The 25,404-nt window shown below is 50.1% G+C and overlaps 1 protein-coding gene across 2 annotated transcripts in view; it reads right to left on the bottom strand.

Moving 5' to 3' along the window:
• crtac1b (cartilage acidic protein 1b) overlaps positions 1 to 23,760 on the bottom strand; it is a 401,398-nt gene extending 377,638 nt beyond the window's left edge. For both annotated transcript variants that reach the window (XM_072479631.1, XM_072479632.1), the window contains exons 1-2: positions 23,604 to 23,760; positions 22,716 to 22,976 (exon numbers count right to left, since the gene is read on the bottom strand). In XM_072479631.1, the coding sequence (XP_072335732.1) occupies positions 22,716 to 22,897 (182 nt within the window). In that variant the 5' untranslated portion in view covers positions 22,898 to 22,976; positions 23,604 to 23,760. The remainder of the gene's footprint in view (positions 1 to 22,715; positions 22,977 to 23,603) is intronic.
• Positions 23,761 to 25,404: the final 1,644 nt, after the last annotated feature.

The raw sequence follows: 25,404 nt of genomic DNA, 5'->3' as shown, positions 1-25,404 counted from the left end.
CGGCAGCCATTGCATGCACAGCAAGATCCCAGAAATGGCCTAATCATCCATTTGAGTGAAGTTAGTCGAGGGATAAATATGGTCCAGAGGGGTGGGAAGAACTTGCCTGCTCTCCTTCAAAATAGCGCCATGGGAACTCATAATGCACTTGAGACAGAAGCTGGGTTCAACATCCCCCCGACAGGGGAGTAACCACGCGAAAAAGGGGGAACACGCCACGGAATGCAACCACTGATACACACCCAGATACGACTCCATGAGAAAGCCAGTTGGTGCATCTCCCCAAATCAATAATGTAATTAACTTTGAAGTATCAACGCTAACTGGTGGAATAGACTGAACCAACACAGCCAATAATAGTGTGAAGTCACATGAATAATTCAACCTCATGTGTGATTGAGTGACCAACAGCTGATAACTGAAAGAGAAAGCTTGTCTCGAGTTGTGGTAAAACCCCTCACCACCACAAGAAATTAAAGAGCGTTAGAAATAGCAGCGTTGTGTGAGACTGCTCCTCGAGCCAGCCCCACCATTCAATATCATCGCAGCTCAACTTCAACTCATTTCGACTTTTCTGTCCGATCCCCATATTATAGAATCCCTCCGGTGCAGGAGGAGGCCGTTTGGCCCATCGAGTCTGCACCGACCCACTGAAAGAGGCAGACTTTACAGTGCAGAAGGAGGCCATTCGGCCCATCGAGTCTGCACCGGCTCTTGGAAAGAGCACCCTACCTAAGCCCACACCATCACCCTATCCCTGTAACTCGGTAACTCCACCCAACCCAGCCCAAACCTTTTGGACACTAAGGGCAATTTAGCATGGCCAATCCACCTAACCTGCGCATTTTTGGACTGTGGGAGGAAACCGGAGCACCCGGAGGAAACCCACGCACACGCGGGGAGAACGTGCAGACTCCGCACAGACACTGACCCAAGCCGGGAATCGAACCTGGGACCCTGGAGATGTGACGCAACTGTGCTAACCACTGTGCTACCATCCCCCCGCGGTAAGAGCGTCCTACCGAGGCCCACAACGCCCGCAAACCCGAAACCCCATCTAACCTTTGGACACTGAGGGGCAATTCAGCATGGCCAATCCACCCAACCTGCAGATCTTTGGACTGTGGGAGGAAACCGGAACACCCGGAGGAAACCCACGCACACACGGGTAGGATGTGCAAACTCCACGCAGACAGTCACCTGAGGCTGGGATTAAACCCAGATCCCTGGAACTGTGAGGCAGCAGTGCTAACCACTGTGCCCCATCATACTCTGACGTACAAAAACAAAATCTCACTCTCAGTCTTGAATATGCCCATTGACCGACCAGCCAGAGCTCGCTGGGTTCCAAAGTTAATACAGGGAACATGGCAGCCAACGTCTGCGTAGCAAACTCCCACAACAGCAATATGATTACGGTCAGCAAATCTGCTTTCGCCAAACTTGCTGAGGGATAACCAACAGATACAGGCACCAGAGAAAATTCGGGCCTTCTTCGAGATAGTGCCATGTATCTACCTGAGCGGGCAGACAGGTTTGACGTCTCGCCTGAATGGGGGCACGAGGGCGTCAGCCTTGATTCCGTTGCTCAAGTCTTTGGAGTAGGATTTAATGCGCCGCCTTCTGCCTCGGGGGGCAAGAGTGCCACCCACTGAACCACGAGCCTGGCAAGGTCCAAGACGGCACAGATCAAGCTGGTTTGTGTGTTTGTGAACCAGTTGAAGCATTTAGAGTAGAAATTGGAATCAGCCAATGGCGGGGGAGGGGGGGGAGGAGTTAAGTGAGAACACCGCATCCTCCATCTTGTTTCCCCAGGTTGCCAACTGGTCTTGGATGTATTCCTGCAGCTGGCATCACATGACCTCTAGCCTCCAAATGCCCCGCACCCACGCTCCTGACTTACCATCCCAGTTGATGTTAGAACTGGACAGGAAGGTCCCAGAATGGAAACCTGGCTCAAAAGACTGTAACTTCTACTTTTCTTCATAAAATGTGGAGGAACAGAGTCACAGGACGGCTTATTAGTTTTAACAATAAGGAAAAGCATTTATTAAACATGTAAAAAATTGGATTATGACACGATACGCCTTTACTCCCCCCTTTTCTTTACAATTACTCACAGATTTAGGATTATCATGGATAAGAAAGTACATCTTGAACTACAATGGTCCCATTGACACAAAGGGGGCGATTCTCCGAGCCTCGCGCCGGAGAATCGGAGCAACCACGCCACGACGCCGGCACGCGATTCTCCGAGGTGCGGAGAATCGGCGCCATTGGCTCCGGCCCGGATGCGCCGTGCGGCTGCTCGAACACGACAGAGTCCCGCCGGCGCCGTTCACCCCTGGTCGCTGCCGGGGGGATCTCTGTGGGAACGCTCGGGGGACGGCCTGTGGGGGGGGGGGGCCCTCCGCTGGTGTCTGGCCCGCAATCGGGGCCCACCAATCGGCGGGCCGCCCTCTCTGTCAGTGGGCCTCCTTTCCTCCGCCGGCAATGTTATATCCCTGCGCCATTGTTGTGCGGGGCGGCTTGGAGGAGGACGGCCATTGCTGATACGCTACGTGGCCCCTGCCCAACTGCGCAGGCGCGGGACCCAAGACGCTGCGTCTTTTACACGGCGCCGGGTCTCCGACGCCGCGCCAAGGCCCCGCCCACGCAAATCGCGCCACGCTCCTGCCAGCCCCACGGAGGCCCCAGAATTGGGGTCTGGGAACGGGCGCCAATGCCGGAGTAAAACAATCCGGTTTTTACTCTGGCGTCGGCACTTAGACTCCCGTTGGGAGAATACCGACCAAAGTCTCTTTAAAGCACAGAAGATGCCTCCTCTCTCTGATTGCCAAATTAATGTTTGTGGGTATCTTCTCAGAATCCCCCCGTCCTCCCCTCCATCAGATGATTGCCATGAGAGAGTTTCTAAATTCCACTCCCAAAAACACGCTTTAAAATCTTCTCACATGATTATGCTTTCTCTTAGTGGTTTGCATTCCAAAATCCAGACGTGGGGCGAAATTCTCCCCCAACGGCGGGATGCCCGCCGACTGGCGCCAAAGCCGGCGCAAATCAGACGGGCATCGCGCCGGCAAAAAGGTGCGGAAGTCTCCGCATCTTTGGCGGCCTAGCCCCAACATTGAGGGGCTAGGCCGACGCCGGAGGGATTTCCGCCCCGCCAGCTGGCGGAAATGGCGTTTGTTGCCCCGCCAGGTGGCGCGGAAATGCGGCGCATGCGCGGGAGCGTCAGCGGCCGCTGTCAGTTTCCCAGCACATGCACGGGAGCGTCAGCGGCCGCTGCCAGTTTCCCGCGCATGTGCAGTGGGGAGAGTCACTTCCGCCTCCGCCATGGTGGAGGCCGTGGCGGAGGCGGAAGGGAAAGAGTGCCCCCATGGCACAGGCCCGCCCGCGGATCGGTGGGCCCCAATTGCGGGCCAGGCCACCGCGGGGGCACCCCCCGGGGTCAGATCGCCCCGCGCCCCCCCCCCAGGACCCCGGAGCCCGCCCACGCCGCCTGGTCCCGCCGGTAAATACCAGGTTTGATTTACGCCGGCGGGACAGGCAATTCCTGGGCGGGACTTCGGCCCATCCGGGCCGGAGAATCCAGCGGGGGGTCCCGTCAACCGGCGCGGCCGGATTCCCGCCCCCGCCCAATCTCCGGGAGCGGAGACTTCGACGGGAGCGGGGGCGGGATTCACGGCGGCCAACGGCCATTCTCCAACCCGGCGGGGGGTCGGAGAATGACGCCCCTGGTTTTCCAAATGACACTTTAAAACAAAGCTTCGGCTTCACATTTAACAGTGAGTCCAGTCCAGGATTTCACACCACCCCCTTCAGGATTTATTTGTCTTGACTGCTGTGCAAACTGCTCACAATTGCTTTAACTCTCAGACTGTATTAAAATGGCATCAGACATTTGATTTACCTTTGAAGGCTGCAATCCCACTTTAATTCTGGTGACTGCAATTCCCTCTTTAACTCAGAACACTTTGTTTACTCTTCCTTGAATTCGCCTCTGATCTTCGGGTAAGCGTCCTCTAAGGTAGCCTTCAGGACGCACAACAACGCAGAACCACCGAACAGAAACTTATAGCCAAGTTCCGCACACATGAGTACGGCCTCAACTGGGACCTTGGATTCATGTCGCATTACATTCACCCCCCCACCATCTGGCCTGGGCTTACAAAATCCTACCAACTGTCCTGGCTTGAGACAATTCACACCTCTTTAACCTGGGGTTACCCCTCTCTCTGGATCTGTAAAGACTTAATTACGTGTAAATGCTCCAATTCAAAGTATCATCTTGCATCTTTGACTTTCTATATATATATGTTTCTGGAACCTACCTCTTCATTCACCTGAGAAAGGAGCAGTGCTCCGAAAGCTAGTGATTTGAAACAAACCGGACTTTAACCGGGTGTTGCAAGACTTCTTACTGTGCTCACCCCAGTCCAACGCCGGCATCTCCACATCACACTTAACTCCAGACATCTTAAAACTTTCCTTTTGCCCCAATTCCCTGTTTATACGGGATTGTAACTTGTACTTTAGGAAGTCTGCCTTTTTGCAGCTCCCGTCCTGTCCAGTCTTTCTTCTGGCAGAATCGGGAGATGTTCACTCCCCGAGATCCTGTCGCCAACTGCCAACAAACTCAGCTAAACCTGAAACCTAAGCTTCTCTACCTTACAAGGCCCAGTTACTAAGCAACCACCTCTTGTTTATTTACTCATCGTGCTGCAGCCCTCTCTAAGCACAATAGAATCACAGTTGGAATTGAAACCAACCCCCACACATACAAACACCTTTGTCCGGCATGAATCTAGTTATCTATTTTATCCTTCCAGGCACAGAAACATTAAATTAAACCCACTTAAAACTATACCTTAATTCTCATGTTTAGCAATACAATTCTACTTCCCTTAAAACTACCTTTGTTTTTCTAGCACCAGCCACTGGCTTAAGATATGTAAGAAACATACGTGATTCTGAGGGGGGCTGATAGGGTAGACGCTGAGATAATGTTTCCTCTTGAGGGGGAATCTAGAATTGGGATTGGGGAGGGGGAAGCAGATGAGGCGGAATTTCTTGCTTCAGAGTGTTGGAATTATCTATCTCAGAGAATATTGGAGGCTGAGTCATTGGATATAGTCAAGACAGTATTAGGCAAGTTTCTGATTGACAAGGGAGTCAAGGATTGTGGGGGACGGGCATAAGTGGAGTTGAAAGCAAATCTGAAAGAGAAACAGAAAATGCTGGGCCATCACAGCAGGTCTGGCAGCGTCTGTGGAGAGAGAACGGTGTTAATGTTTGGAGTCTGGATGAGCCTCTGTCAAAGACAGTGAGAACTGGAAATAGTCTGAGATTTATACCATTGTACGGGTGGAGGACATGGAGCAGTGGGGCTGGAGAAAGGGCCAGTGATAGGTGGAGATTGACCAGAATGTTGTGGACAGAAAGACAAAAGGAATATGACTGGGGGTGATCAAGACTAAGAAGGGTGCTGGTAGTGGCACATAAAGGGATTAGAATGTGGTAATGGCAGAACAGAGGTAAACGGTGTGTCAAAGGACCACTTGGAACAGGGATTAGTGGCCCTAGTAGGGTGGGTGAGGGGGCGCGAGACAAGTCGGGAGTGGGGTAAAGGTGACAGTGAGACCAGCCATGATTTTATTGAAAAGCTGACATCGGCAGAACATACAGTGCAGAAGGAGGCCATTCGGCCCATCAAGTCTGCACCAACCCACTATTAAGCCCTCACTTCCACCCTATCCCAATAACCCCTCCTAACCTTTTTGGACACTAAGGGCAATTTAACATGACCAATCCACCTAACCTGCACATCGTTGGACTGTGGGACGAAACCAGAGCACCCGGAGGAAACCCACGCCGACACGGGAAGAACATGCAGACTCCGCACAGACAGTGACCCAGGCTCGACGGGCTGAATGGCCCACTCCTATTTCTCATGAAATAAGACCCTAGATTACTCAATTGGGTGAATCCTGATGTTGTGTCAAAAAAAGCTCTATCCCCATCTCTTCTACTTTTTCTAACCAGTTAACAAAAGTATTCAAAGGTTTTGTTTGACAACACCGCTATTATTAAACACACCAAACAATGTTCCCCGGTATCGTGGGCAGGATATTTCTTGGAGACTCCAGGACAATCCTGATGGGTTGGTAACCCCATTGCTCCCGAGGGAGGAAGACCTGTGACCAAGATAGAAATGAACCCCGTGCAGCCCACACTGCGAATGGAATCAGTCTTTGGAGCTGGTGCTAAGTTCAATTAAAGATTTCAATTATTGTTCATTATAAATTTAGAGGACCCAATTCATTTTCCTCCCAGTTAAGGGGCAATTTAGCATGGCTAATTCACCTAGCCTGCACATCTGAGCTGCGAGTGTGAGACCCACGCAGACACGGGGAGAATGTGCAAGCTCCACACGGGGAGTGACCCGAGGACGGGATCGAATCCGGGTCCTTGGCGGCGTGAGGCAGCAGTGCTAACCACTGCACCACCCTTCCCATTTTAGTATTGATGTTAGATTGACAGATGCAGATTGTACTGAAATGTTCTCCCCGCAATTATCAAGGGACAAAATAATAGTTCGCCAGACATGTGAGCAAAAGGGGCAAGTGATCGTACGGGCTGGAACTGTGATGCACGAGGACGAAGGCTAAACCGTCGGTGTTTTAAAATCCATTTGACACTGGATTCTCAAAGCCTCGCATTATCTTTCAGTTTTTTTCTGCTCGTTCCTCCGCAAATTACTTCATTAATAAAATATCAACTATTAACCTCATTGCGGGGAACCCACACATTGGCAAAGTTGTCATTTAAACTTTTGTCTTCATTTTTTTAAGCATGGCGTTTAATAATGAAACAGCCTTGAACTTCGTAAATATTTTAAGGTTCTTTTACTCCTCTCTCTTATCAGCAGTTTACTCATTTATGTTTCAGATGTCGCTTTCTCATTAAGTAGCGCGCATCAAAAATAACGTGCACTGATACCCATACCCTGTGCACAATTTGATTAATTAGAAATGTAAAACTGAATTAAGCGTATGAAATTGTACTGTTAAAACAAATAAAATGGCTCCAGTGAAGGATCCTGACCAGAATCATTAACCTGTCTATTCTTTTCCAAAGGTACTGATGGACTTTTTCCATGAAAAATATTCATCAGTTTCTCCTCATTTACTTCAAAATGAGACAGTGAAATGCAGTGATTTGGATGGATGTTGGTGTCAGTGTTTATTTTACTGCTGTAACTGACCGTAACTCTGCCGGATCCTCCACTTGCTACATTGCATCATTGGCGGCTGCGCTTTCAGCTGCTTAGACCCCAATCTCTGGCGCTCCCTCCCTAACCCCACATCTGTTCTAAGACACGCTTTAAAACCTACCACTTCGACCAAGCCTTTGCTCAAATATACGCTTCTTCGCTATGGGGTCAAAACTTTGCCCGATTCAAGCTCCCATGAAGCACCTTAGGTCTATTTTAGGTAATTTGGACATTCTGAATTCTCCCTCCGTGTACTCGAAACAGAATGAGACGACGCGGGGATTTTCGCAGTAACTTCATTGCAGTGTTAATGTGAGCGTACTTGTGGCAATAAAGATAATTATTATTTTATTATCTATTTTAAAGGTCCTGTATAAAACCAAGTTGCTGCCATTGGAAGAGAAAGGGGCCAAAAACAAAGAAAAGATGTCAGAGGAAGCAAATGAGAGATAAAGAGATAAGATCGTAAGACATAAGAGAAGAATCAGGCCGTTCGGCCCTTCGGGTCTGCTCCACCATTCATCATGGCTGATGTGTTTCTCATCCCCATTCTCCCCGTAACCCCCGATCCCTTATTAATCAAGAACCTACCTATCTCTGTCTTAAAGGCACTCAGTGATTTGGCCTCCACAGCCTTCTGCGGCAAAGAGTTCCACCGATAGAAGGAATGCCAGACACATAAGCAAAAGATAGAAGCACCATGAACCCCCCCCCCACCCCACGTCTTTCACGTACAGCTATTTACTCTGAATTGCGGTGACAACTTTCTCTTCGCAACAATCCAAAATGTTTCTCACTCAAACCGTAGAAAGAAAACAACCTCCGCTAACTTATCAAAATTAAACAATCTGCCAGAAACGACAGCACACATCCCTCCTGTTTTGATTTTATTGGCGAAACAGTGCACCGTGACAACATGGCGAATGGATCTGGACTACATACACCACAGACTGAAAGACCTCTAATGCTCTATTTATGGAAAGTTGACAGTGAGATGATTCATGACCCTTCCCATACTGAGCACAAGAGAGGGGGTAAATGATGCAAATTGCTAACTGTTCTGGTATTTCAAGTAGAAGCTGGATTGGCCAGTCAACCTTTAGAGAATGTTCCATCATTCTCTAATGGCTGACCTTCTACCTCAACTCCACCTTCACGCACTATCCCCATATCCCTTATGTCCCTTGGTATCCAAAAATCTATCGTCCTCTGACTTGAATATACTCAACGGGGGCGCATTTAATTCACGGAATTATAGAATCATCGTTTGGCAGCACAGAACTGGAGTGTTGCTGAAAAAAGACATTTTGTCGAAGCTTTTCATCTTGAACTTATCAGGACAATCGCAGGAATACCACTGCCAGGGGAAACAACAATTAATGCTGTACAGGAAGAATGTCCCGACCAATTAAAATTCACTTGCCAACCAATCAGCACTCAGCCTGACATTTGGCATTCTTGTCATGATGAGTGCAAAACAGAAAGCTTTGACAAAATTTCTCTTTTCAGGAATGCTTAATTATAGAACAAGGGGTTACAGAAGAAGAACAGTGGGCAGCAGGGTAGCATTGTGGATAGCACAATTGCTTCACAGCTCCAGGGTCCCAGGTTCGATTCTGGCTTGGGTCACTGTCTGTGCGGAGTCTGCACGTTCTCCCCGTGTGTGCGTGGGTTTCCTCCGGGTGCTCCGGTTTCCTCCCACAGTCCAAAGATGTGCAGGTTAGGTGGATTGGCCATGATAAGTTGCCCTTAGTGTCCAAAATTGTCCTTAGTGTTGGGTGGGGTTACTGGGTTATGCGGATAGGGTGGAGATGTTGACCTTGGGTAGGGTGCTCTTTCCAAGAGCCGGTGCAGACTCGATGGGCCAAATGGCCTCCTTCTGCACTGTAAATTCTATGATTCTATGATTCTATGAACATTCGGCCCATCATTTATGTACTGGCTCTTTTAAAAAGAGCTATCCAAATGCCCTTTCAAAAATAAGTTTTGAACTAGCTTCCGTCGCCCTTTCGGGCAGCTCATTCTGGAAGGTGAAACATTGCAGGACAGATGGATGTTCATTTCTTAGCGTGTCCCTCCCTTGTCACTGCTCCTCCCCAGCTTAAAATGATTGACCATGCTGGAAATGTACAAGGTGAGCAGCACCTGAGAGCCCAAAGCAGACTGAGAGCACAAGTGAGGATCCCACCCAAACAATTGTTCTTTCCCAGGGCATGTGCTTTCCCACCTCAACCTTGGGAGGAATTGTTCTGGACCACCCAGCAAGCAGACATTTTGTGAGATGTTCCTGCAGCAGCAAAGCCCCCGACCTCATCCCCAGTAAGATTGCAAACCTACGATGATGAGTTCAATGATGCGCTGAGGGACTGGGGTGGAATAAGAAGAGGGTTTGGAGGAAAGTCGCTATTAACAAATGTACATTTTGTGATAACTCAGGAGACACAAGCAGGAAGGCAACGTAGTTTGTCTGCAACACAAGAATAAAGCCGCCACCATCGAGTACAGCAACAGAGTCCCAACCCGGGACTACCAGCACTGAATGGATACAGCCCAGAAAGAGGCCATTCGGCCCATCATCTCCGCATCGGCTCTCTGAATAAGCAAACTGCTCTGTGCAGTCATCCTGCCTTCTCCTCATAGCCCCCCACATTCTTCCTTTTCAACTAACCTTTGGAATGCCTCGATTGAACCTGCTTCGCAGGCATTACATTCCAGACCCTAGCCACTCGCTGCGTGGAAAGGTTTTACCTCTCATCGCTTTGGCTTCTTTTGCACCCAATCTCAGAGTGTTTTCCGGCCAGTGAAGCGTTTTTGAAGTGTTAGAATGTAGGGAAATGTAACGGTCAATTCACACACAGCAGGGTTATAAATAGATCTACTTTTTAAATGGTGTGAGTTGAGGGCGAGGCAATGTGGGGGCCGATCTGGTTCTTTGCCAAAATAATGCAACCAAATCCCCAGTGCCCGCCTGAGAGAATCAAGGAAATTCACAGCACAGAAGGATTCCATTTTGCCCAGAGTATGCATGCTGGACCAAACAGTGCGACGGTGCCAAATCCCACCTCGCAGATCCTGCTCCAACATCCTGGAGGTTCCAAAACTTCACGTGTACATCCAAGTACTTTTTAAACACTGAGGATTTCTGTCTCTCCTGACCCAGCCACCACACGCTGGGTTAAAAATTCTCCTCAACCCCCCCCCTTTCACCTTTTTACCAACTAGTTTAAATCTATGCCTCTTGGGATACTTTAAATCTATACCACTCTTCGAGGCCTCTCATAATCGTTTACACCTCGAATAAATCTCCCCTGAGCCTCCTCCGATGCAAAGGGAACCACACCGGCCTATCGAATCTATCCTCATTGTTCAAGTTCTCTATTCCTGCCAATATCCTCATAATGCCATCACATCGTTCTGGTAATGTGATACCCAGAACTGTACACAGTACTCTTAACAACAGTCCAACTAGCATTTTATACAGTTCCAAAGTAATCTCCCTGCTCTTCAACGAATCGATGAAAGAATCCCACGCGTTGCCCTGACCAACTTATCCACCTGCCCTGCTACCAACTTCAAGGATCGGTGGGATTGCACTGCAAGGTCCCTGCGTTCCTCTGCACTTAACGCACAGTGGTTATCACTGTTGCTTCACAGCGCCAGAGTCCCAGGTTCGATTCCCGGCTTGGGTCACCGTCTGAGTGGAGTCTGCACGTTCTCCCCGGGCGCGATACTCCGCTCCCGCGCCGGTTGGGAGAATCCCGTGGCGCGCCATTTTTCCCCGCGACGCCGGTCCGACGCCCTCCCGCGATTCACCCGAGCGGCGGGAACGGCCCCGTCAGGTTCTGCGCGGCGCAGGCCGGAGAATCGTCCGCGACACCCAAAATGGCGATTCTCCGCTACACCCACTATTCTCCGGCCCGGATGGGCCGAGCGGCCTGCCCAAAACGCCGGCTTCCCGCCGGCGCCATCTACACCTGGTCGCTGCCGGCGGGAACAGCACGGGAACGCTGGTGGGGAGGCCTGTGGGGTGGCGGGGGGGGGTTCTTTCACCGGGGTAGGACTCAAAAGGGGTCTGGCCAGCGATCGGTGTCCACCAATCGGCAGTCCGGCCTCTCTGAAGGAGGACCTCCTTTCCTCCGCACCCCGCAAGATCCATCCGACATCTTCTTGCGGGGCGGCCTCGGGGAGGACGGCAACCACGCATGTGTAGGTTGGCGCCGGCCAACCCGCGCATTCGCAGGTGACGGCAGTTACGCGGCGGATGATGCGGCGCCGCTTTTATGCTTTTGCGACACACCCCCCGAGTTTCGCGCGGCCCCGATCCTAGCCCATTTTCGGGCCCTGAATCGGTCGAGAACGGGACTGTTTCGCGCCATCGTGAACCTCGACGCCGTTCACGACAGCGTGGGCACTTAGTCCCACGCCCTCAGTGTTTCCGTGGGTTTCCTCCGAGTGCTCCGGTTTCCTCCCACAAGTCCCGAAAGATGTGCTGTTAGGTGAATTGGACATTCTGAATTCTCCCTCAGTGTACCCAAACAGGTGCCGGAATGTGGCGACTAGGGGCTTTTCACAGTAACCTCATTGTAGTGTTAATGTAAGCCTACTTGTGACACTAACGATTATTTAAAAAACTATCATCTATTGTGAATTCAGAGACTGTGCCTTATAATAATACTATAAGACTGTATCTTATATTAAAATATTATAAGACTGTGTCTTATAATAACCTTTATTAGTGTCACAAGTAGGCTTACACCACTCCTCCCCGAGTGCTGCTCTCCGACAATTCAGCGCTCCCTCACCACGGCAGTGGAGTCGTGGTTACACAGATGCTGTGCGGTATTAGTTAGGAGCTGTTCCTTGCAAACACCAGCCGACAGTTCAAGGTGGCAATCTCACTCCCAAGATCTCTGCACTGCTCCAAGTCTGCCCTCTTGTGCATCCCCAAGCCCCATTACTCTGCCATCAACAGCCGTGTCCTCAGATACCCGGGCCTTAGGTTCTAGAATTCCCTCCAAAACCTCTCCATCTGTTTACCCCTCTCCCTTCTTTTAGAACACTCCTAATGCTTTCGCCCAGCTTCTGGTCGCCTGCCTTAGTACCCCCTGATGCGGTTCGGTGTCAAATTCTGTTTGATGACGCTTTGGGATAATGATAATGTCTTGGGTCATTTTCCTATATTAAAGGCACTACATAATGATGGCATGGCGGTAATATCACCGGATTTATAATCCACAGACCCAGGGACGTGGGTTCATATCTCATCACGGCAGCTGGTGGAATTTATATTCAATGAATTAACAAATCTGGAATCTAAAGCTAACCTCAGTAATCGTGGCCATGAAACTATCACTGAGAACCGTTCAATAAGATGGTAACCACAACCCCACATTCCTGCCGACTCCTGATAAAATTTCACCCCCCTTGCTCATCAACAATCTATCTCGCTCTACCTTAAAAATGTTCAGGGTGGGATTTACTGACCCCACGGGTTTCCTGGTGACTGCACCCCTCGTCGCCGGGAAGCCAGTGCGGAATATCCCGCCACCGTGAACAGCTGCTAGATTGCGCCCCCATTGTCTGCTTCCACTGCCTGTTGAGGAAACGGGTCCCAGAGACTCGCGACCCTCTGAGAGAGAACATTTCTCTTAATCTCTGGCTTAAATAAGCACCACCAAGAGCGCGATTTAACCCCAAAGAAAATCCATGTCCAGTTTTGGGTGCGTTTAGCGGTGTGATTCCCGATGGCTGCAATGCAGAGAAAGACAATCCGCTATTTAACGCCACTTTGCCGTGTGTTTTGGCCTCAGGGAGTTTCTCTGGCATCATTTTGTCTGGCCGTCCCAATCTCCCCCACCACCATTTTCGATTCCCCCCCTTCCTTCGCCTGACGACATCGGGAAGGCCCCCAGATCCCCCACCACCACCTGGGCCCGATCGCTGGCAATTCCCACCTGGCAGTGAATCATAGAATCCCTACAGTGCGGAAGGAGGCCATTCGGCCCTTTGAGACCGCACCGGCCCTTGGAAAGACCACCCTACTTAAACCCACGCCTCCGCCCTGTCCCCGCAGCCCAGTAACCCCACCTCACCTTTTTGGACACTAAGGGGCAATTTAGCATGGCCAATCCACCTAACCTGCACATCTTTGGACTGTGGGAGGAAACCGGAGCACCCGGAGGAAACCCACGCACACACGGGGAGAAAACACCCAGCCACCCTGGCAGAGACAGGTTGGCACTATCAGGGCGCCAGTGTCAAGATGCCTGGATGTCAGAGGCAGTGCCAGGGTCCCAACCTGCCCTGGCCCTGACCTCCGGGGCGGGATGGGTGGGTGGGGCAGTGTTTAACGGCCTGGGATACCCTCCTAGGTACCATTACGACTGGCCCACATTTGTGGAAACCAGTACAAAACGTCCCCCTGGCGAGGTCTCCCAGGCGTGCCGGTTAGGTCCAGAAGAATCCCACCAGCACATTTTAAAATGAGTCCAATGACTCCTTTAAATCTGCTGATCTGGATCACGCCCAGTGAGGGCGACGTCATGTCAGAGTCCATTAAAACTGGTGAAGCGTTCCGAGCTTCGCAAGTCTCGCGAACTCAACGGATGTAGGGAGGCAGTGTAGTGGTGTTGTCACTGGACTAATAATCCAGAGACCCAGAGTAATGCTCTGGGGACCCGGTTCGAATCCCACCAGGGCAGATGGTGGAATCTGAATTCAATTTTTGAAAAAAGACCTGAGGGAATTAAAAGTCTAAAGGTGACCATGAAACCATTGCCGATCGTCATAAAAACCCATCTGGTTCACTAATGTCCTTTTAAGGGCAGCACGGTAGCATTGTGGATAGCACAATTGCTTCACAGCTCCAGGGTCCCAGGTTCGATTCCCGGCTTGGGTCACTGTCTTTGCGGAGTCTGCACGTCCTCCCCGTGTGTGCGTGGGTTTCCTCCGGGTGCTCCGGTTTCCTCCCACAGTCCAAAGATGTGCAGGTTAGGTGGATTGGCCATGATAAATTGCCCTTAGTGTCCAAAATTGCCCTTAGTGTTGGGTGGGGTTATTGGGTTATGGGGATAGGTTGGGGGTGTTGACCTTGGGTAGGGTGCTCTTTCTAAGGGCCGGTGCAGACTCGACGGGCCGAATGGCCTCCTTCTGCACTGTAAATTCTATGATCTAACGGCCTCGTCCCAACACCAAGTCAGGGCAACCAGGCTGCTAAATCACGCCCATTATCTTTAAACTGTGACCCCTTGTTCTAGATTCTCCGACAAGAGAAAAGATCCTCTCCGCATCCACCCTGTCAGGACCCCTCAGCACCTTAAAGGTTTCAATCAAGTCACCGTTTGCTCTTCTAAACTCCAGTGGATACAAACCTAAACTCGCCAATCTTTCCTCATAAGATACCCCGCCCGTTCCTGGTATTAAATAAAGAGACCAATATTGTACACAGAATCACAGAACTTACAGTGCAGAAGGAGGCCATCAGCTCATCGAGTCTGCACCGGCCCTTGGAAAGAGCACCCTACTTAAGCCCATGCCTCCACCCTATCCCCACACTTCCACCCTATCCCTGTAACCCCACCTTACCTTATTTGGACACGAAGGGCAATTTAGCATGGCCAATCCACCTACCCCTGCACATCTTTGGACTTTTGGGAGGAAACCCACGCAGACACGGGGAGAACGTGCAGACTCCACACAGAAAGTGACCCAAGCCGGGAATCGAACCTGGGACCCTGGCGCTGTGAAGCCATACACAATAGTCCAGATGTGGCCTCACCAATGCCCTGTACAACTGAAGCATAAACCTCCCTCCTTTTCTAATCAATGCCCCTCACAATAAACAATATCATTCCATTAGCTTTCCCAATTATTTTCTGTACCTGCGTACCAGCCTTTCGAGAGTCATGGGCGAGGACAGCAAGGCCACTCTGAACCTCAGACCTATTATACAGTCCTACACAATCCCTTGTGATGTAATGCTGCCTCTTACACAATCCCGCCACCTTCTTAAATTTCCACAATCTCCTGCATGGACACTGCGATCCGAAAAACAATTATTAATATTAAATAAAAAGAATGAATCAGCCAGCTCGGATCAGCTATCGATGGTCCTTTGTGACCTTCTATGAAAGGATTACAGCTGGTCATTCACTCCTCAAAGCACTTGTTAATCAAAGCACTTTGGAGTCATCGAACAAGAGACTGGCACCGAGCTCCAATGGTTATGAGATTTCAAGTATTTTTTACACTGTAGACCTTGAGCTGATGAATCAGCTGCTTCTGCTGCATTCAGCCTGATGATTTTTCGCTCGACATTTTATGCTGGAACACTCCATTAACTCAATCAAGGCAATCTCGGCTTTCTTCCCCCTGGTTTCTTTGCCCTTGTCAATCTCAGCTCGGTGGGTAACGCTTTTGTCTGACTTGTCAGGCCGCGGGTTCGAACCTTTCTCCACAGGGTGGAGCACAAAAGCCCGCCTGGGTTTGAGGGAGTGCTGCACTGCCAGAGGTGCCGCCTTCAAACCGAAACCCTATCGGGTGGATGTCAAAGATCCCGATGTCAATAAAGGGCAGCAGAGTTCGCCCCTATTGTCTGGCTGAATACTTGCCCCTCTGACCAAGATCACATTGCTGGTGGGGAGAAGCTGGCTGGGTGGGAATTTTCTCCCAAAATGCCCGACACTGCACCGCTTCCGAAAGCAATTAATCGGCTGCAAATTGCTTTGGGATGTCCAGAGGTTGTGGAAGGCGCTACAGGGGCCGATTTAGCACACTGGGCTAAATCGCAGGCCAGCAGCACGGTTCAATTCCCGTACCAGCCTCCCCGAACAGGCGCCGGAATGTGGCGACTAGGGGCTTTTCACAGTAACTTCATTTGAAACCTACTTGTGACAATAAGCGATTTTCATTTTTCATTTCATTTTCAGAAATACAAGTTCTTTCCCTTCTGTAAGCATTCTGGCATCGATGTGCTGCTTCATCACCTCAGCCAGGCGCCCTGAAGCAGTACGGTCCCCAGCAAAGCTCCCTGCTCAAGCTCCACTACCTACTTGCGCACAGCAGGGGACAGATTCCCCCACCAACCACCTCCCTCTGCATAATCTGGCACCTACTAATTCCTCCATTCTGTGTTACAGAATTGCACCCACCCCTCCTCACCCCCCCACTCTGCCTTCCAGCACACCCCACACAGACATAGCTCCTGTTGCAAGTGTTGCACGGCCTAAACCGAGGTTGTTGCAGACCACATTCTCTCGGCATATTAGTCAACCGTAAGAGACTGAATTCTACAGAAGTTCAACCCACACTCCCTCGTCACCCCACAACACTAACTTCAGCCTGTTCTCCTGGTTTTGGACTGAAGCACTGCGCACCAAATGTTCACACGTTAGTTGGTTGTTTGAGCGACATAATAAAAAAAGTGTTCTCAAAAGCAAAGTCTCTCCAGAAATGCACGTCTCTGATCCAGGGGCTAGACAAGCTGTAATGTAGAATGATAAAGTATTTGCAGCACAGAAACTGGCCATTCAGCCCATCGAGTCCATGCTGATCATCATGCTCCACATGAACCCTCTCCCACCCCATCGCCATATCCTTCTTTCCCATTCTACCAGAGTTTATCCAGCTTCTCCGTAAAGACATCTATGTCACTCTCCTCGCACACTCCCAGTGGTAGCGAGTTCCACATTTTTACCACATTCTAGTAACGTTTATCCTGAATGGGATGGCACAGTGGTTAGCACTGCTGCCTCGCAGCACCAGGGACCCAGGTTCAATTCTGACCTCGGGTGACTGTCTGTGTGGAGTTTGCACTTTCTCCCCGTGTGTGCGTGGGTTTCCTCCGGGTGCTCCGGTTTCCTCCCACAGTCCAAAGACGTGCAGATTGGGTGGAGTTGCGGGGATAGGGCTGGGGAGTGCACCAAGATACAGTGCAGGCTCAATGGGTCAAATGGCCTCCTCCTGCACTGTAGGGATTCTAATAATAATAATCTTTATCGTCACAATAATAACCTTTTATTGTCACAAGTATGAAGGGCGGGATTCTCCCCCCCCCCCCTTGCCGGGGGGGAGAATCGCCGGGGCACTGCGCGAATCGCGCCACGCACCCTGACCCACGCACACGATTCTCCCCCCCCCACCCGAAACCAGCGCCACGCGAATTGCGCCGGGCCGCTCGGAGAATCGCTGCAAACGGCGAGCGGCGATTCTCCGGCCCGGATGGGCCGAGCGGCCGGCGGTAAAAATGACAGTCCCGCCGGCGCCGTTCTAACCTGCTCTCGGGCCGGCGGGACCTGGGGCTTCAAGGGCCGGGAGCGGCCTGTGGGGGGGGGGTTCCAACCCCGGGGAGGCCCTCCGGAGTGACCTGGTAGGCGATCGGGACCCACCGATCGGCGGGCCGGCCTCTCTGTCGGCAGGCCTCTTTTCTTCCGCCGGCAAGCCTGGATCCATGCGCCATTTTTGTGCGGGGCGGCCTGGGGGAGGACGGCCACCGCGCATGCGCCAGTCGGCACCGGCCCAACTGCGCATGCGCGGGACCCAAGGCGCAACGTCTTTTACGCAGAGCCGGGTCTCTGATGCCGCGCCGAGGCCCCGCCCCCGTAAATCGCACGACGCCCCTGCTAGCCCCACGGAGGGGGGAGAATAGGCGTCTGGGAACGGGCGCCGACGCCGGAGTAAAACACTCCGGTTCTTACTCCAGCGTCAGCACTTCCGTTGGGAGAATCCCGCCCGAAGTTACTGTGAAAAGCCCCTAGTCGCCACATTCCAGCATCTGTTCAGGTACACTGAGGGAGGAGGGAGGAAACCGGAACACCCAGAGGAAACCCATGCAGACATGGGGACCTGGGACCCGGGCACTGGGATTACACAGTGCTAACCACTGTGCTACCGTGCCGCCCTATGAATCCCAGGTTGGATTTATCAGTGACCATCTTATATTCATGGAGGCTGCCGGGTGTTCTGCTCGGTGTTTCCGACACTTTGTTTTTATTTCAGATTTATCATCGGATTTATACTGTTGATATTTACTCTGCCCGAGTAAATAGTTCTAATAACATTTACTTGCCCTTTCCATTCAACTCCCCTTTCGTTTGTTCACCTATTCAATCTGACCTTAAATGTTGATATAGTTTCAGACTCAGCCACTAACACGGAAACTGAGTAACGCGGCCTCAAATCCTCACTCCGCAATACTCCCGAGAGGTTGATATTCCCCAGTCCCACTCTGCTGCCAGTGTGACTTCTCATTGACCCCACTGACAACCCCAGCAGGCAGAATGATTAGCAATAGAAAGACCACAGGGAACCTGGGGACTTGTGCGCGCCTGCTGTGTCGGCAGGGGACCCGAATTGCGAGCAGACACTTTCCTATCGCTTTCCTCCAAAGAAACTAATCGTTGTGCTGCCTTCGACGACCTGACATTAGGCCCACAGTGCAGTATTGCTGCAGTATTATTGACGTGTCTTTGAGAGCCATGGTGAAGGAGCAATCGCCGGACTTGGGGAAGCAGCTGCTCGGGCTGTTTAGCTCAGGGCTAAATCACTGGCTTTGAAAGCAGACCAAGGCAGGCCGGCAGCACGGTTCAATTCCCGTAGCAGCCTCCCCGAACAGGCGCCGGAATGTGGTGACTAGGGGCTTTTCACAGTAACTTCATGCTGTAGGGGCTGTTTAGCACAGGGCTAAATCGCTGGCTTTGAAAGTCAGACCAAGGCAGGCCAGCAGCACGGTTCAATTCCCATACCAGCCTTCCCGAACAGGCGCCGGAATGTGGCGACTAGGGGCTTTTCACAGTAACTTCATTTGAAGCCTACTTGTGACAATAAGCGATTTTAGGGGCTGTTTAGCACAGGGCTAAATCACTGGCTTTGAAAGCAGACCAAGGCAGGCCGGCAGCAATTCCCGTACCAGCCTCCCCGAACAGGCGCCGGAATGTGGCGACTAGGGGCTTTTCACAGTTACTTCGTTTGAAGCCTACTTGTGACAATAAGCGATTTTCATTTTTCATTTAATTTCGAAGCAACAGCTCTACATTGTAAACACAAAAGGGTGAAAACAGAACTCACGCCAAATCCTCTCCCCCACCTCCCATACCCTCCCAGACCCAGAAATGTTGAGTCCAAAGTGCCTCAAGTGCTCTCCATCAAACCTTACCACCCTTCAGGTCCCAACAGTAGTACATTTTATACACACACAGGTTTGCCATTCGGCCCCTCGACCAGTTCAACCAGGGTTGATCTACACCTCAACTCCAATTCCCCACAATTGTTCGGTATTCCATTTCTCAAACAAAAACCCATCGACTGCGGCCTTGAAATCTCCGATCACCCGATGCACGCTCAACCGTCGAGCGGAACGGGTTCCAGATTTCCAAAGCCATTTGTGTGAACAATGTTTTTTTTTTAGTAACTCGTCTTGGGTTTAAAGACTGTGCTTGTCTTTGATTTTTCCACGAGCAGAATCTAATTTTTCTTTGATCCACCCTATTAAATAATTTGAACATTTTAAATTCCTCGGTCACTCCTCGATTCTCTACCCAGAGGAATACAATGCGACCTTGCGGAATTTGTCCTCACAATTTAACCCTCGAAGCCCCAGCATAAAGCTGTGGAATGTGCACTCCAGGACACAAATATCTCCTTCTTGAGATGTGATGCACAAAACTGAACACCATTACTCCAGATTGGGGATCCAGCCAACACTCCTACCAACTGAACATCAGATAAAATACAAGATCATAAGGGTAAGGAGCAGGAGCATCCCAAACAACACCTCAGCCTCGCTCTGCCATTAAATAAGATTACAGCTGATCTTTTCAATTCCTTTTTCTGTGTCTCGTCATACCCCTCGATTCTTATAGTGTCCAAAAAAATCTTGTGTGTGAGGTTGACACCACTATCTCCAGCTCCCCGCCGCTATAATGACTGAACGTTTGCAGCTCTCTGGCGCAGAGAGTACCAAAGATTCACCACCTTCGGTGTGACTAAACGTCCCCTCATCTCAATCTGAAATAGTTGACCCTTTACCCCGAGGCTTTGCTCCCTCAGCCTGGACTGTCCAGCGAGGGGAGGGGGGGGGGGGGGGGGGTTGGAAAACAATCTCTCAGCAAACACCCTGTCGATCCCGCTAAGAATGTTGCATGTTTCAATCAGATCACCACTCATTCTACTAAACAGGTCCAGTCAACTCAATATCTCCTCAATGGACAATTCCCTTCATCCCAGGAGTCAATCTCGTGGCCGTAATCACAGAAAATACCAGTCACAAAAGTCTCCTCGCGCCAATGGCCCATACAAACCCTCTTTCCGGCAGGCACAGGACGCAGAAACATGGACTGACTCTGCCCCGCAGTCAAAAAGAACCACAGCATATCTCCTGTCCAGAGTTATTAGTTTTTTCAAATAGGAAACATTTTAAGAATCAGGGAAAAGATTCTTTGCGATTGCAAAAACAAGAGAAATTACAACCCTTTTACAAGTCGGCAAATCTGATTTTGAAACAGTTACATTGCAATTTGACACAACTTGACAATGGACTCGGGTAAAGGGCACGTTTGAGATTAACTATTGCTGGAGAGGGTACAACATCGAACTGGCCAGATGTCGGATGAATTGGCCAGCAGGTGAGCAACACACACACGCACAAACTGAATCAGATCCTGTCAAGTTCCCCAGGTGCCACCAGGATTCCCAGGACTGGGAGGAGAAACAAGTGGAGCATCTTTAACCTTCAAGGTCCCAGAGAAGTCAGTCGAAATGGATTTGCATTAGATCATACAATTTACAGTGCAGAAGAAGGCGGCCATTCAGCCCAACAAGTCTGCACCGGCTCTTGGAAAGAGCACCCCACTTAAGCCCACACCTCCACCCTATCCACGTAACCCCACCTAACCCAAGGGCAATTTAGCATGGCCAATCCACCTAACCCTGCACATCTTTGGACTGTGGGAGGAAACCGGAGCACCCGGAGGAAACCCACGCTAACACGGGGAGAATGTGCAGACTCCGCACAGACAGTGACCCAAGCCGGGAATCGAACCTGGGACCCTGGAGCTGTGAAGCAAATGTGCTAACCACTATGCTACCCTAATCAATCCCATCATTCCCCCTCTCACTCACATAGAGAAATCAAAGCCACCCAAACATCTCCTTAAAATGCCCAATATTATTGAGCAAGAAAATACACACAGAAGATGAACCAACATGTTACATCGAAACAAAGCAGGAGTGACACGTTCTAAAGTGTACATTGAGTCTTATCTTAATAGAATTACAGGGAGATCCCAGGAGGGTGATGGAACAATTAAACAGATTTAAGACAAAAAGAAGCATTGGAGGTAAATTTTGTGGAATGTCAAAATTTGGTTCTCTCCACCATCTTATTGAAATCCTGGCACCTGCCCAAGCACTGCTTTCAATTGCACCCTGTTTGAAATTTGCCAATTTTGTTTACAAGTAAGCAAAGTGACATGTATAAAATTGAACAATGTCACTGCGAACACCATCCAGCGGTTTAGGAGAACGTTAAATGTAGACGTTAGCTGCTCAGGGTGCGAGTCCAAGGATATGTGTCGCCCATTCGGTCAGTTTTCTCCCCAAAATGGGTGGCCAGAAATGGGCGCCGAGACTATTTGCCACCCGGCAGTCTGGGACAGCTGAGAAACGTAGAGAGTCAGAGGAGACAGATGGAGCGAGGGATGGAAAGTGACAAAGAGCGAGAGGGAGAGAGATGGGGATGGTGCTGCAGAATCAAAAATAACCCCCCCCCCCCCCAAAATGAAAACAGCAGGCCCTGTCTAGACAAGTGGATAGAGGGGGGCAGAGGAAGAGTGAACACAAGGGACAGGTCAGTGGGCGCAGAAATCCAGGAAAGGGACACAATTTTAAATCAATGCAGCAACATCACTGTGTGATGGCAGGAGAGGAGTTTTTAAATACTTTGTAAAGACCTCAAATGTCCATCTAAAAGGGAACAAAGCAGACATTCACATATGCACACACATAATTCACATATATACAATGTGGTGCTGCAGCATGGACAGCCTCATATTCAAAATTGGTCCCTTTGCTGGATTTGTTCGCTCTAGATTAGTGGCCAGGTCCCTTGTGTAACCCTCCATGCTCCACTCATATAGGCACACACATCGCAGACATATATACACACATACAGGCACATATTGCGCACATATACATGATCATATATACATCATATAGATGTATGGGTTGTCTATTTCTAACACATCATACATACATGGGGGCATAATTATGATGTAGAGACAGTTCACATACTAGATGATGATGCACTCTTATTTTTATTTAGACATCCACTTTTTCTACGTTTTGCATATGACCAAATTACATTTCGGTTTAACCTGACATGCAGACAAGCCGCTGAAGGCTCGAGGCTATTTTATGCCGGTGCGTGTGTGGGGTTGACACCTACCCGGCCACCACTATCTCCAGCTCCCCGTCGTTATCCACGTCGCTCACGGCCACCCCGTAATTCAGCTGGGTGGGATTGTTGTCGTAGTCGGCGGGGAGGACGGCGTCGGTCACGGCCGCGAAGAGGGGCTGGGACCGCCGCGGGAGCAGCAGGGTCAGCAAGGGCAGGATGGGGAGCAGCATCCCGGCTGGGGCTGGTAGGTGGAGGAGGAGGGGAGTTGGAGGGTAGGTGGGGTGGAGGGAGGGGAGGGAGGGGGAGCAGCTACAAGAGAGAGGGAGGAAAGGAGGGGGAAAAAACTTAGTTAACATTGACACACAAGCTGGCTAGCAGCACTGAGAATTCACATCCACAAGAATTCACCAGGGGGACCTGCCCCTTCATCCTGCAGTGATATCAATTTGCACACACACACACACCAACCTCACATTCACATCTTAAACAAAAGTTCACTTCAAATCCCTTGCACAAACTTCCAGGTACCCCCCTCCCTCTCCGTCCACTCCAGGCCGGAGACATCAGGGCAAAATGCTGTCCCAGGCTCTGGGCAAGTGAAATAACAAGAGCTGCAATTTCCACAATGATGCACGAATCCAATCGCTCCCTCCTGAATCTCAATAAGCATCAGATCTTCCCCGGCTTTTTGAGTCACTTTCTAATCACGAAGGTAGAATTTAATTAAATGTAATTCTTTGAAATTATCGTACGTGGGTCCAATTTAACACAGACATGTGTGCCCAGGAATTAATGGCATCTAAAATTAACATGGAAATGCATTGTACGCAGGCACGCTGTTGAAGTGAAGTTTGTACTGTCAAAAAAAATGTAAGATTAACAATTGCTGGAAAGTGTAATGCTGTTGAATCCGGAGACAGAAGCTGAAATACTCACATTGAAATAGCTTAGACTCTCTGAGCCCAGATCTGCAGTTAGTGTCCTTGTCCCTGTTACTGTGAACACCTGTCTCTGTCTCCCTCTGCCTCTCTTTTTATTTCTGCCTCTCACTCCCTCCCAGCTTGAAGCCCTGAACGACAAAGCTCCTTCTCTGGTTTTAAGGGATTCTTATCTCTCCCCTCCTTTATGGAAGAACGTTACATAACCTCCCCTCCAATCGCAGTGCACCTGCCAACGTCACCAGCCTCCCAAAAAATTGCCTCCGGTCCAATGGGATGGGCGGAGGGTCGGAGGGGGTGGTGGGGGACGTGGCCGCTTGATGGACACATTCCATTGCTTGTCCCTGGATGGCGCAGTCAGATCCCAGAGAGTAATTGGTGGGTCGTAATTTGCTGTCATACTCGGAGGGTGAATGATTGTGTTCCAGGGCTGCTTAATTAATTCTGTAATAGCATTTATTTATCTTGAAGGGAAGGGGACTGGGCATTTTGCCTTCTTCGACTACACCTCTGCTGTGCGATGTTGTGGAGGAGGTTTCGCTCTGTCACTCCAGCTTTGGGATCAATATTCAAGTCTATTAATTTTAACGGTGACGTGGAATAAGTACTTGGCGAACAAGGCCCTTGACACCCAGGAGCCTATTGTCACCCTTACGAGGTCTTGGCAGGAACCTAGCTGAGGGACGATGGCATCGTCATTCTAAATGAGCCCTGCCCGCCTGACTAAATAAATAAATCATCTTACATTGTCACAAGCAGGCTTACATTAACACTGCAATGAAGTTACTGTGAAAAGTCCCCAGTCGCCACACTCCGGCGCCTGTTCGCGTACACAGTGGGAGAATTCAGAATTCTCAGCTGGTGCGGCAATTGAATCCGTGCTGCTGGCCTTGTTCTGCATCACAAACCAGCTGTCTAGCCCACTGAGCTAAACCACACCTGACTACACCTTTCAGCATGGGGCTAGGATGGTGGAGGGTGCCATTAATCACCAAATCACACCCTGATCTGTCCTTTTCTGCCTGTCCCCCCATTTCTCAGACACGTTCTCCCTCTTTGAGCGCCACACCTTGTTCCATCCCCACCCCATTTCTCATTTAAGATTCCCCCATTCCCCACCGCCTACCCAACCACCATCAGAATGTTCTCACCGCGAGACCGCAGTTGTTTTACTACCTCAGCCTCTGCAGCTTCTCAACCTCGCTGCTTTTAACCTCCATCGAGTTCTCTCCCAACGGAGCTCACTGTCCTCTTCTCCTCTCTTCATCTCTCACACCTTGTAAACTCCCCAACCCGTATTCACGGCCAGCCTGTTATGGGCCAGGGTTTAGAGAACCCCAAAGTGTATCATGGAGTTCACCTGACACACAACGTTTACTAGATTGTGGTATGGGGAGCACACGGCCCACTCTACAGGTGTGGGACAGCAGAAATGGAAAAGTATTTTTTTAAAGCGAAACAATGTTGATTCTATGAAGTCAAGTTAACCTTTTTAAAACATACAGTGAACATCTTAGCAACCATCAATTCAAATGCAACCTCCAAAGAATACAACATTAAGTAATCCTTTACGCTTTCCTTTTAACATCCATACGACTTAAAACACCTTTTACCAGAAGCACATCAGGTTAAAGTCACTACTGTTATTAGTTTTAAATCACCAGGATCGATTTACAGTGTTTAGATTACAGAGAGCGATGCATACACCTTCTGGCTGTGACTGCAGCTATCCAGCTCTGAAAACGAAACTAAAACACACCCTGCAGCAAACAGCCTAAAACAAAAGTAAAAAGCTGACC

The sequence above is a fragment of the Scyliorhinus torazame genome, chromosome 16 (genome assembly GCF_047496885.1).
Source record: "Scyliorhinus torazame isolate Kashiwa2021f chromosome 16, sScyTor2.1, whole genome shotgun sequence".
Lineage (NCBI taxonomy): Eukaryota > Metazoa > Chordata > Chondrichthyes > Carcharhiniformes > Scyliorhinidae > Scyliorhinus > Scyliorhinus torazame.
The sequence above is the reverse complement of the archived record's forward strand: the minus strand, read 5'-3'. Positions and strand labels throughout refer to the sequence as shown.